This window comes from Guillardia theta (assembly GCF_000315625.1).
Source record: "Guillardia theta CCMP2712 unplaced genomic scaffold GUITHscaffold_38, whole genome shotgun sequence".
Classification (NCBI taxonomy): Eukaryota; class Cryptophyceae; order Pyrenomonadales; family Geminigeraceae; genus Guillardia; species Guillardia theta.
The window spans coordinates 435,749-447,004 of record NW_005434636.1 but is presented as its reverse complement, the minus strand read 5'-3'; the positions used below and the strand labels follow the sequence as shown (position 1 = coordinate 447,004).

The 11,256-nt window shown below is 50.7% G+C and overlaps 4 protein-coding genes across 4 annotated transcripts in view; 2 read left to right on the top strand and 2 right to left on the bottom strand.

The window, feature by feature from the left end:
- Positions 1–997, bottom strand: part of GUITHDRAFT_139490 (hypothetical protein) — a gene marked incomplete at both ends in the record, with an annotated part of 4,309 nt that extends 3,312 nt beyond the window's left edge. Inside the window, one exon of the mRNA XM_005831807.1 lies at positions 128–997. Coding sequence (XP_005831864.1) covers positions 128–997 — 870 coding nt within the window. The remainder of the gene's footprint in view (positions 1–127) is intronic.
- A 2,037-nt stretch (positions 998–3,034) lies between these two features.
- GUITHDRAFT_94902 (polypeptide release factor 3) lies at positions 3,035–5,292 on the top strand. Its single transcript, XM_005831806.1, has 6 exons — positions 3,035–3,118; positions 3,168–3,239; positions 3,290–3,376; positions 3,426–3,476; positions 3,519–3,581; positions 3,638–5,292. Exons 1-6 carry the CDS (start codon positions 3,101–3,103, stop codon positions 5,042–5,044), a joined length of 1,698 nt encoding a protein of 565 aa, XP_005831863.1. The 5' UTR covers positions 3,035–3,100; the 3' UTR covers positions 5,045–5,292.
- Positions 5,293–5,476: 184 nt separating this feature from the next.
- Positions 5,477–7,965, bottom strand: GUITHDRAFT_109302 (hypothetical protein; the record flags this gene model as incomplete). The annotated part of the gene is made up of 14 exons (XM_005831805.1): positions 5,477–5,550; positions 5,688–5,727; positions 5,775–5,913; positions 6,006–6,076; positions 6,128–6,140; positions 6,195–6,272; positions 6,321–6,366; positions 6,423–6,557; positions 6,603–6,714; positions 6,763–6,818; positions 6,883–6,925; positions 6,974–7,002; positions 7,053–7,087; positions 7,157–7,965. The coding sequence occupies 14 exons, from the start codon at positions 7,963–7,965 to the stop codon at positions 5,477–5,479; spliced, it is 1,680 nt and encodes a 559-aa protein (XP_005831862.1).
- Positions 7,966–8,895: 930 nt separating this feature from the next.
- Positions 8,896–9,438, top strand: GUITHDRAFT_60229 (hypothetical protein; the record flags this gene model as incomplete). The annotated part of the gene is made up of 1 exon (XM_005831804.1): positions 8,896–9,438. A coding segment is annotated over one exon (543 nt), but the record flags the coding sequence as incomplete, so codon positions are not given.
- Positions 9,439–11,256: the final 1,818 nt, after the last annotated feature.

Here is an 11,256-nt window from a genome sequence, read left to right as displayed (position 1 = left end):
CTGCCCCAGCCCCAGCTGTCTCCAGCTGCTTTTCTGTCCCAGCAGCTGCAGCAGCCTGCGTCCTTGCCACACAGTCCCCATGCTGGCTGCTCCCCTCTCCTTCAGCTTCCTTTTCCTGCTTCGTAACCCCGACGTTGCCTTTGTCTCCATTATCCTGCTCCTCTTCCCCTCCCCCTGGTTGCATTCCACTTTCGTCCTCGCCCTTCTCTCCTCTCCTGCCATCCAGTCCGGCTGCCTCGGTTGGTTTCCCGACTTCTCCATTCACTTCTTTCTGTTTCCCTCCCACCTCTCCATTCATTTCTGTCTCCCCTCCTGCTTGAATAGCAATTCTAGACTCAAATTGTTGCTCTGGTTGCCCATCTTTGGCTGTCTGCTCCAGTATTGCTTCCTTTGCTTGTTTCTCCTGGTTGCCACTACTATTGATGTCTTCGGCTTTCGAGTGGTTTTCTACTGCAGAATGGTCCTCAAGGTTTCGATCCAGCGATTGCTTGGATCCGCTTCCCTCTTGCTCAAAGGCTTTTGCAGCTTTCTCTTCTTGACCTGTTTGCCTGGCTCCACCTTTCATCTCTTCCTCTTGCTTGCTTGCTCCATGTTTAGCTTGACGCTGTTCAGGCTCTGCATGGGCACCTTCACCTTGAACGTCACCTGCCTGTCTGCTCTGATCAGCTCCGTCCTCTTTCTCTTGTTCAGATTCCTGAGCTTGCTTCTGCAACTCATCTTCATCTCCTCCCCCATGGTTTACAAGCCCCACTGCTTTCGAATCCGATCCACTGTTGTCGATTTCCCCACCCCTTGCTTCAACACCATCCTCCCTTTCTTGCCCTCCGTTTGCTCCTTCTGTCACCGCATCTTTGTTCATCGCCTCACTTGCATCATTCGTCTTGGCTGGAACAGCTTGCTCAGAGGCATCACCCGTGATTTCCTCCGTCTTCGCATCGTCCCCCAACGATTTTCGCCCCCCAGGGTCACCTCCACCATCCTCCTCCTTAACCGACATCTGTCCTTCCAATCTTCCGCCGGATTCTCTTGGTGAATCTTGCACTTGAAGCTGCACTCCAGATCGATCCTCTCACTCGTGAAATAATGGAGACTCCTCACCCTCAAGATCCCTAGATTGCTGAATGGTACTCTACCCTCCCTGATTCTCACACACCGATGCTCTGGTGTTTGATCAACAGCAAACTTTGCTAGTCCCTGCCTCCCTCATGCTCTCATCGTGCGCTACGAGCTCCTCGTCCAGGCTTGCACAATAGTCTCGGGCATGCGGTGCGCTCCTTGCACCTGCAGTACAGCAATTTCAAACTTTGTTCTCAGCGATCTTGAGACCAATGACAATGATTGAAAGAGGACAGAATCTAAGCAAACGATGAGCTCAAGAGGAGAGTTCATATCGTTGAGGTCGAGGAAGGCAGCAGGAGCCGCTGCTTCACACAGGAACCAACTTCCCCTACCGGTCTCATTCTTGCCCAACCTCCATCCATCTACTTCTAGCCAACTCCGGTATTCTTGGCTTCTTCCTACAGGGGGGCAATGGAATCCTTGGAATGATCAACCATCTCAACCCTCATGAGGACATCAGCTGAAGTTTCCTGACTGTCGCGCGCCCGCACATCTCGCCATGGCGGGCACATCGTCTTCCACCTAGATCACCCGGTCCAGCAGCCTCTAATTAATAAGTAAACATTTCGTTTCCTCCATCCACAATTATCAGTAATTACCACTTTGCTGCCCCAGGCAGACTTTAATTGAAATATACAGTAATTTTTGAATATTATACTTGATAAGTTCTGAAATAAAGAACATACGTTTCAAAGAATCTGAGGCAAGGTCACACAAGTTAACCCCTTAAATGATCTGCGCTACTTTTGAAATTTTAGACAAAATTTGAAAAGTAAAACTCCTGTTGAAATTGATGGAGGGACTTTTTCCTCCTATTCCTGACGCAAAAGTCTTTTTAACCCCTACCCCCCGACCTCCCTTGATTGTACCTACCCTGGAACATTGATACCCCACCCCTGAATGCAAACCTTCCTGTACCACCCTGATCCAACTTCAATCTACCCTGACAACATGACCCGTCATTAGATCAAGTGTGAAGCAATGGGGGGTACTTCTCAAGGATTCCCATTCTTACCCCATATTGCTCAAGTGTCTCACCAGGGGTTCAGGGTCACTAGGATACCACCCCTGGTTCATTTCATACACAATGATTGTACCCCTACCCATCATTTTTAGAACCATCACCCCGATCAAATTACCTACCCACCCCTCCAATCGTGGGCACGTGGCACTCCCTGCGCGATGGAGAAAATCCCTCACGCTACAAGAGGGACAGGATGAAGAGCGGGACAGGATGAAGAGCAGGAGCAGGAGCAGGAGCAGGAGCAGGAGCAGGAGCACGATCAGGAGCAGGAGCAGGAGCACGATCAGGAGCAGGAGCAGGAGCAGGAGCAGGAGCAGGTGCACGATCAGGAGCAAGAGAATGAGCAGGATGAGGAGGGACAGGAGAGCAGGAGAGACAGGAGAGACAGGAGACAAAGGAGTATGGGGGCAACATAAGGAAAGAAGGCCATGGGGCCTGGAGAGAATGGTGGAACAGAGGGAATGGAACAAGTCAAAGAAGAATATCAGAAGGTAAAGCTCAGGAACAGGAAGATGCGCATGGTGATGTGCAGAAGAACATAGATATGTTCCAGTCAATCCTTACCTGTTTATCCAATCCTTCGCTTTACGAGCCCGTCACTCTTTGACGAAGCTGAAGGGTATATCAAGTGGGGTTATCCCTGTAAGATGGCTCCGCATAGGATCAGATTACCTGAGCGAGGCTTGATCAAGCATTCCTCTGTCTTTTTGTCTTCTTCTCATTCTTGATGTTTATCCCAACGCGTTCGTCCACAAAGTGATTTCTTCTATCCGTAGAGTTGTGATTCCTCAAGACCCTAAATATTTCACACACAATGTATGCTTCTTTAACATTATGTGTTTTAAACGACTGAACAAGTTTCGATGAGTTCAAAGTATGACACTTATACTCAGGACACTTGAAACTGTATCAGAGCTTACTTACTGACCCGTGTGCTTGAAATCTGTCTTGAGTGAAATGCCTTTGAATCCCTCGGTAAAATTGCATCTTTCGCAAACATTCAACAGTGACATGCTGCATCCAGGCCGGTTCCTTCAACCCCAATGCGTTCGTGTTTGTTCCGGGTCAAGTGGCTCCATCCGCCGCAACCGAGAAGGTTTATTTGCTACCTAGAGGTTTGCCAAAAGTGTTGAAGTCCTGTTACAGCCTGCAGAAGAGGCTTCTGAATCTTGGGAAGAGGAAGCAAATGTTGATGTCAAAACTGCTGCTCCAGAGGCCCCAGAGCCACCTAAAGTAACTAAAACTTCCCTTGGCATGGATATCGTCGTTCACTAGACTGCAGGAGAAGACAGATCCAGTCGACAGTGCTACTAAGTCAACGTCTGAATTGAAGGTGCAATACAAACATGACGCATTGTAGCCTGATTTTCTCAAGATCAACGACGAAGAATTGAAGGCTGAGCTTGCCAAGATGAAAGCTGAGGGTCTCCTGGAAGAGGTGAATCTCTCCATTTGTTGTTCCTTGTGTTTCTGGGTTGACCACCCGCCATACAGGATGAGGAGGAAGAGATCATTGAAGGGAAAACGCAAGAAAGACCGCATGTCCAAGGCAAAACTCTGAAACGCCATTTGAACATTGTCTTTGTGGGACACGTCGACGCTGGCAAGTCGACCATCAGTGGCCATATCATGTATCTTTCCGGACAAGTTGATGAGCGAACAATGGAAAAGTATGAAAGGGAAGCCAAGGCCAAACACAGAGAGAGCTGGAAATTTGCGTGGTGTATGGACACAACTGATGAGGAGCGTGCAAAAGGAAAGACTCAAGAGTGTGGCAGAGGAGCGTTTGAAACTGAAGCGAAGAATTACACAATCCTCGATGCGCCTGGTCACAAGAACTTCGTTCCTCACATGATCGGAGGTGCAGCTCAAGCGGATGTTGCTGTTCTCGTGATCTCTGTCAGAAAAGGAGAGTTCGAAGCAGGTTTTGACCGTGGTGGCCAATCTCGTGAGCATGCTGTGCTTGCCAAGACTGCTGGAGTCAAAACCTTGATTGTCGCCATTAACAAGATGGACGATCCTTCGGTCTGTCTGGAGGGCGGAATTTGGGATGAAGCTCGATACAAGGAAGTTTGTGACATCTTGGAGCCTTTCCTGAAGCAGACTGGTTTCAACACCAAAACCGATGTCTTCTTCATGCCCGTCTCTGGATTCACGGGTGCCAACTTGAAGACCAGAGTTGACACTAAGATTTGCCCCTGGTACAACGGGCCTTCGCTCCTCGAATTTCTGGACCAGCTCCAACCGGCTCAGAGATTCTTTGACTTGCCTCTTAGATTTCCCATCGCAGATAAGTACAAGGAGATGGGAACTTGTGTGATGGGCAAACTGGAAGCCGGAACCATCCGCAAGGGTGAGAACCTCGTTGTTCTTCCTAACAAGACGAGTGTGAGTGTAGAAGAGATTTTCGTTGACCACAAGGATGGCTCGATCGAGCTCAGTGAAGCTTTGCCTGGCGATAACATCAAGATGAAGCTCAAGGGAGTTGAAGAAGAATCTCTCCGTCTTGGGTTTGTGATTTGCCGTCCGGAGAACATGTGCCGTCCTTGCCGTTGGTTCGATGCTACCGTCCAGATCCTTGACTACCCCACCATTATCTGCGCAGGATACTCTTGCGTTCTTCACATCCATTCTGCGATCGAAGAATGCACTTTCTACAAGTTGATTGGGATCTTGGACAAGAAGACCCGCCAGATCAAGCAGAAGGATCCCAAGTTCTGCAAGCAAGGAGACTCGGTTATTGTTCGAGTCAAGATGCATCGTAGCGTCTGTGTTGAGCGATACAAGGACTTTTCGCAGATGGGAAGGTTTATGCTTCGCGACCAAGGCAACACGATCGGAGTCGGCATCATCAACGACCTTAAGTTCCCAGAAGACAAGAAGAAGGAGACCCAAGGCTAAGCTAGACGCTCTCGCTGCTCTCTAAGTGTATCTGAGTCACGGCTGGATCTGACATCATCGTTTGGAGCCTAGCGGAGATGAAGGACCAAGATCACTCATTCGCAGGTTGCTGAACAAGTGCTAGTCAGATTGCAGAAAATATCGACCCATTTTATCCACGCTGAGCTATCGTTGTTTCAGTTGTGTATCGGTACTTGTGTGATGCTGTTACTTTTGAGATTAAAGGCCAACAGCAAATAGTATCAGGCATCGTGGGCATCTTGATCATTTTTCATGAGTCCAGATGTGATGTGCACAAAGCTAAACAACAAGTCTTGTGACTGCGTTTTTTGTCCAGTTTATTTCACATCAGGTCGATAAAGCTGGTGATCAGCAACATCAGTGTTTTCCCGTCCTGCCAACACCATCAGTCCTCACTCCAGCGAAACAAAGTTAACGTTGCCTGTCCTCTAATGAGTTATAGTATTGATTGATGTCGTGCATCGCGTTGTTGTGCCCCTCTGCGCCTGATAAGGCACATCATCGTCATGGTCCGTCTTCGTTGACGTTGACGTTGTCATCATCATCATCAACAGGATCGCTCAGATAACACAAAAAACGAAATCACAGGTATTATAACCAACCCATCATTTACAGGACTCACCTATCGATATGTAATGGTAGTTCTTGCTAACTCTTCGCTTCTACCATACATTCATCAGACGAGACTTTCAACAGAGCGAACAATCACTTCATTTGCATGAAAGCGGTTGTCAACAGAAGGGAGGACGTGCGAGTCATCCAGCCAAGTGTTGATGTGCTGCTTCGGGTGAGGGGCCAAGTGATCGAAGTAAGAGAACAGGTCATGTCTTGCTCTCCTGTCTGTTTCCCTGCAGACGCAAGTCAGGAATCTCAACCATTCAAGAAGGTGAGGAGGTGAGGGAGAGGAGGGAAGGGAGGCAGGGCAGCAAGAGCAACTTACCCCTCCGGTTTAGGCGCATGCCATGTTACGGATCCTGTTGATCGCTTGATATTCCCTTGACTTTGGCCATGCTGCAATCAACAAGCTTACAAGCACTTTCGTGCACACTCTGAGATTTTCACCTTCACTGTTTTCCTAGCAACGTGTAATGTCAGTACACAAACTGAGTAGAGCAAGATAGTTGCGCACCGATGGTTGCTGAAAGCATTGAAGTAGCTTGACAAGTCCTTGCTTGCCTCATCTCCACTTAACTCCTCAGATTTGCCCCTTTAGATGTGTAAGCATCGCTAGTCAAGAGACTTGTGACATGAGGACCTGTGCCCGAGCAGAGATCTCGGGTTGACCCACTTGGAGACTTTCTCTGAGGAGAGCGGTCAACGAAACAAACATCATCCCTTCCAGGTGATCTTCACACACTTGTCTTCAATGGTTTCGGTAAGATAACATGAAAGCGATCGGTGAATTCATGCAGCTTGGTCGTTCTGGTTGCAAATTGAATCTTATCCTTGGGGTGCTCTGGTACGCTCCTCTGGACTTGGTGCATGTTTGATCCTAACAAGTCTTCAGTTCCTTCGAGATCAAGTCAGCGGCACTGACTTATTTTCGCAGCCTTGTCTTCTGCAATCTTCTCCAGAGTTTCAGCAGCCTCCTTCAGCCTTTCTCGAGCATCTTCGAACTTTCCCTTGCCCTGCACCGTCTTCGCCTTCTCCTAGGAGACGCGAGTGAGCATCAGAAGACGTGCTCGTCTTGAACTTACAACATGGGCTTGATGCGTTGGGTCACTTGATGTCGATTTAGCAGTATCTGAGTCACCTTCAGTATCGTGCAACACAACAAATGGCAAAGATAGCAAAAACGCATAACAATCAATCGAAACCTGGTCTCAAGGTCTCTACTTTCTCTAACTTACGCGTTGCAGCCTGCTGCTCATCATCAGCAATCTTCCGCTCGCAGTGTGGCACCCATACCTTATCAGCGTACATCGCTTGTGACGGTTCTAAGAACAGGAGGTCAGTGAAACACGAATTCAACAAAGTGACTTGATACTTCCACTGTGTTCCTTGTCCTCGTTCAAGAACTGTCTGTGAAGATGATGCTGCGCTTGAATAATCCTCGAGCAAGGGATGGTAGTGCACAAGGGTCGATGATACCCTGGTTCCAAGAAGTTGTTCACATTGACCACAATGTTGTAGTTTCGCCCAATGTAAGGTCTTTTCCCTGACGAGGTGTGCTCTTGATCTCCTTGGATGTATGATGGAGGATATTTGTAGGCATGGAAGTAGGGATGGTAATCATGATTGAAAGTGCTGTTCCCTTGACTCTCCTCCTGCATTTCTTCCCCATCCATGTTGTTGTTCACAACCACATTGATTTCAGGCACGTCAACGTCGCTTCCTTTCGCCTCCTCGTCCTCCTCGCCTTCATTCTCATCTGGCTCACTGGCGCTCGCATGACTCAGTTTGGCTTTGGCGGCCAACTTCTGGTCCAACTCTTTCGCGAGATCCCCTGCAAGGAACTTGGGAAGGCGCATAGCCACCAAAGCTCTCTGCATTGCGAGCTCCGCAGACGTGCGTGATCCGAGCTGTTGTTCGAGCAGGCTCAACTTCTGCTCCAACACCTTAGTGACTGCTTGAACCAGCGTCGATTTGCAAGGACAACCCTCGCTCGCATCCGCAGAGTCTGGGGCCCCTTCCTCCTTGAGCAGCACTTGCTTTGCTTTCTTGACGATTGCCCAGCGGGCCGCATGATTGCATTTGCACTGGAGAGCGTTGGGGTCTTGTACCAGACGCTCGTCCAGGTCTTGAGCGATGGCGTCGCGCTGCATGCGGCTCTTCTCGGCCTCCTGCTTGGACGCAGACAGCAGCTTCTCTGCATCCTTCGACTCCCTAACGAGCGTCTTGAACCCGACATGCTTGTCCTGGCTCCCCCTCGTCTGTGAGCTGCTGGCAGCAGCCGGCATCTTCGCTCCCTCGCTCGCTTGTGTTGTCAGCAGCAGCAGCAGCAGGCAGCCGACCAGCAGCCGTCTACCCCCCGACAGGCTGTGAGACATGGCGCCCCTTCGCCCTGAGCTTATACATACCTTATACATCTTATACCCCTTTATACATCAGCCCAAGGTACTCGCCCGACCGGCCGGGCGCCGCCCGGCCCGGGCCCGGTGACATAACGGCCGCCGTGACTGCTACACCTAGGCACTGAAGTTAAGTTGAAAATCAGTACGTGGACAACATTTTACTCCGATTGAATTTGAGGGCCTTTCAAGTTTACTCTAAGGTAAGTTGAACTTCGACTGGAAGACCGGCGGGTCACAGTGCGGCCGCCGGGCCGGGCCGGGGGCCCGGCCGAGGCCCGGTCCGATCAGGCTGGACGGACTGTAGCCGGGAGTCGCTGGAGTGCAGTCACAACCCAAATTGATGGCAGTTTGAGATGAGATGGAATGATGCAGTGTGAATGAGGCGGCAACAAACCTACAGAACAGAACTGAGAACAGAACAGAACTAGAACTGAGAGCAGTACAGAACAGAGAACCGAACAGAACTGAACAGAATTGAGAACAGACCAGAACAGAACTGAGAAAAGAACAGAACAAAAGATGGTATGAGAACTTTGAAACTTAAACTCGGAGAGTACATCACGTCGCTCTATGAAGGCGCTGGCATCTAGTCTAGGACCTATTCTTGCCTTGCTTTCCTGCCTAGCGCTCTCCCTCGCGGATGACTGGAGCGTCACTACGTTGGCCTCCTCAGTTCGCAACGCATACGCATGCTCTGTGCATGACTATGGTGGAAACGAAGGCTATGTTGCAGCTGTAGTGTATTGGGAAACCTTGCTGGGCCCCTTCGGAGTTGACCTCTACTCGCTGTCAAAGAGCGACTTGAATCCGAGCCATCTTGCTGGTCCCTCAAGCGCCGGGTATCAAGATGGACAGGCTAAGATCGTGAGGTTTAACAGTCCGCTGGACATCGCGTTCTCGAAAGACGGCTCATGGCTTGCAGTGGCAGATACCAACAATCATGCAATCAGGCGCATCGATGCGATGACAGGTGTGGTCACAACGATAGCTGGCTGCCCTCGCAGCAGCAGCTGCCTAGGAAGTCAGGATGGACCTGCAAGTGCTGCTTCCTTCAACAGCCCGACGTCCATCGCTCTGGATCCCCAGGACAAGTTCATCTTCGTGGCTGATACGAGCAACAACATGATACGGCAAATCGACCTAACAGCAATGACCGTCACAACCATCGCAGGTGCCACAAGATCAGGGTATGCGGATGGCTTGCTTGCTGCCTCGCTGTTCTACAACCCGACCGGCATCACTGCACATCCCGATTTTACCAACGAAAACAAGCTCGTCATGGTGGCAGATACGCAGAACCACGCGATTAGAAGAATCGACCTGTTCCAAGGGAGAGTCTCGACGGTAGCAGGTTCAGGTTGCAGCTCGTCGGGATGCACTGCGGGCTTCCAAGACGGGCTACTCATCACATCCAAGGTGCTGTGTGAAGAGGACGAACGTCAGGCTGACATGTTGAGATGCAGTTGAACAGGCCAAAGAGAATCACCTTCAACCCGCAGCGAGTCAACGTCATCGTCCTCATCGACAAGGGGAACAACCGCCTGCGCATGATCGACTTCTCCTCTGGTCGGATCGAAACTGCTCCAGGAAGCTCCTCCTCCAGCAGCGCCTTCGTTGATCCCGAAGGTGACGTGAAGGAGAGCGAGGGGGAGCGACATGACGGGAGGGTGGGGAGGGGAAGGCTGACATTTCCAGCAGGGATGGCGTACGATGAGCGAGGGAATCCGCTGATGATCTCAGATGTTGGAGACTCGAAGTTGAAAGTTTACATGCGCTCCACGTGCGGGAATGGAGCGACAGAGGGGACGGAGGGCTGCGACGACGGGAACCTGAGAGGGGGGGACGGGTGCTCGACCTCTTGCTCCGTCGAGCGAGGCTTCACCTGCTCCAACAGTTGTAGAGAATTCTGCAAGGTGCAAGGGGGAGACGGAGAGGAGGCAGGGGCGGGGCGGGGGCAAGAAGGGAGAGGGGGAGGAGGAGGAGGAGGAGGAGGAGGAGGAGGAGGAGAAGGCGGGTGATTTGCTTCAGGTTCCTTCCTTCTCCTTCTGTTCGCCCATCTGTGGTGATGGACTTGTGGTGGGGTCGGAGTTGTGCGATGACAACAATCATGTGAACGGAGATGGTCAGCCCTCTTGTCTCCTGCCCTTCCCTCGTCCTCCCCTTGCAAACCCCTCTCACCTCCTCCCTCTCTTCCCCTTGCTCGTTGCATCCAGTTTATTCTCGTATTTTCCCTGTCCCTTTTCTTGATTCTCCTTCGTTCTCTTGCTTGCGTACCTTTCTCTATATCGTCTACTCCCTTTTCTCCTCCTGCTCCTGCTGTCCCCCCCACCCCCGTCGCTCTGCTCCTCTTTCCACTGATGTTCTTAGAGCTCTTCTCTGACCTCTCCCTAGGATGCAGCAGCATCTGTACCATCGAGGCAGGTTTCTCATGCACCATCACTGCGCAGAACGCCTCCTACTGCACTACAGTCTGTGGGGATGGGCTGGTGAAGGGGAAGGAGCAGTGCGACGACGGGAACAGGAGAAATGGAGACGGTTGCAGTACCAACTGCACGCTCGAGACAGGAGGAGGAGGAGGGGATGTGTCTCAGAGTCCGCAGCTGACAGGATCGTGGTTTTATGTGCAGGTGATGCTTTCTTCCACTTCATCTTCATCTTCATCTTCATCTTCATCTTCATCTTCATCTTCATCTTCGTCTTCGTCTTCATCATCTTCGTCTTCATCTAAATCTTCAACTTCCCTTTCCTCTCTCACCGGCGTGTGGTTGGAGTGCAGGGCAATATCTCCCTCCGAAGCTCTAGCGGAAGAGTTGAGTATGGAGCAGCTCAAGTCAACATTTTTCAGGTCTTCTGTCCCAGTATCCTCCATCACCACCACCTCCTCCTCCATTGTCTGTTCATTATTATCTTATCCTCTTCCTCTTCCTCTTCCTCTTCCTGTTCCTATACCTCTTCCTCTTCCTCTTCCTCTTCCTCTTCCTCTTCCTCTTCCTCTTCCTCAACCTCTTCCTCTTCCTCTTCCTCTTCCTCTTCCTCCTCCTCTTCCTCTTCCTCTTCCTCTTCCTCTTCCTCTTCCTCTTCCTCTTCCTCATCCTCTTCCTCTTCCTATTCCTCTTCCTCTTCCTCTTCCTCATCCTCTTCCTCTCCTCTCCTCTACCTCAACCACTCCTCTCCTCT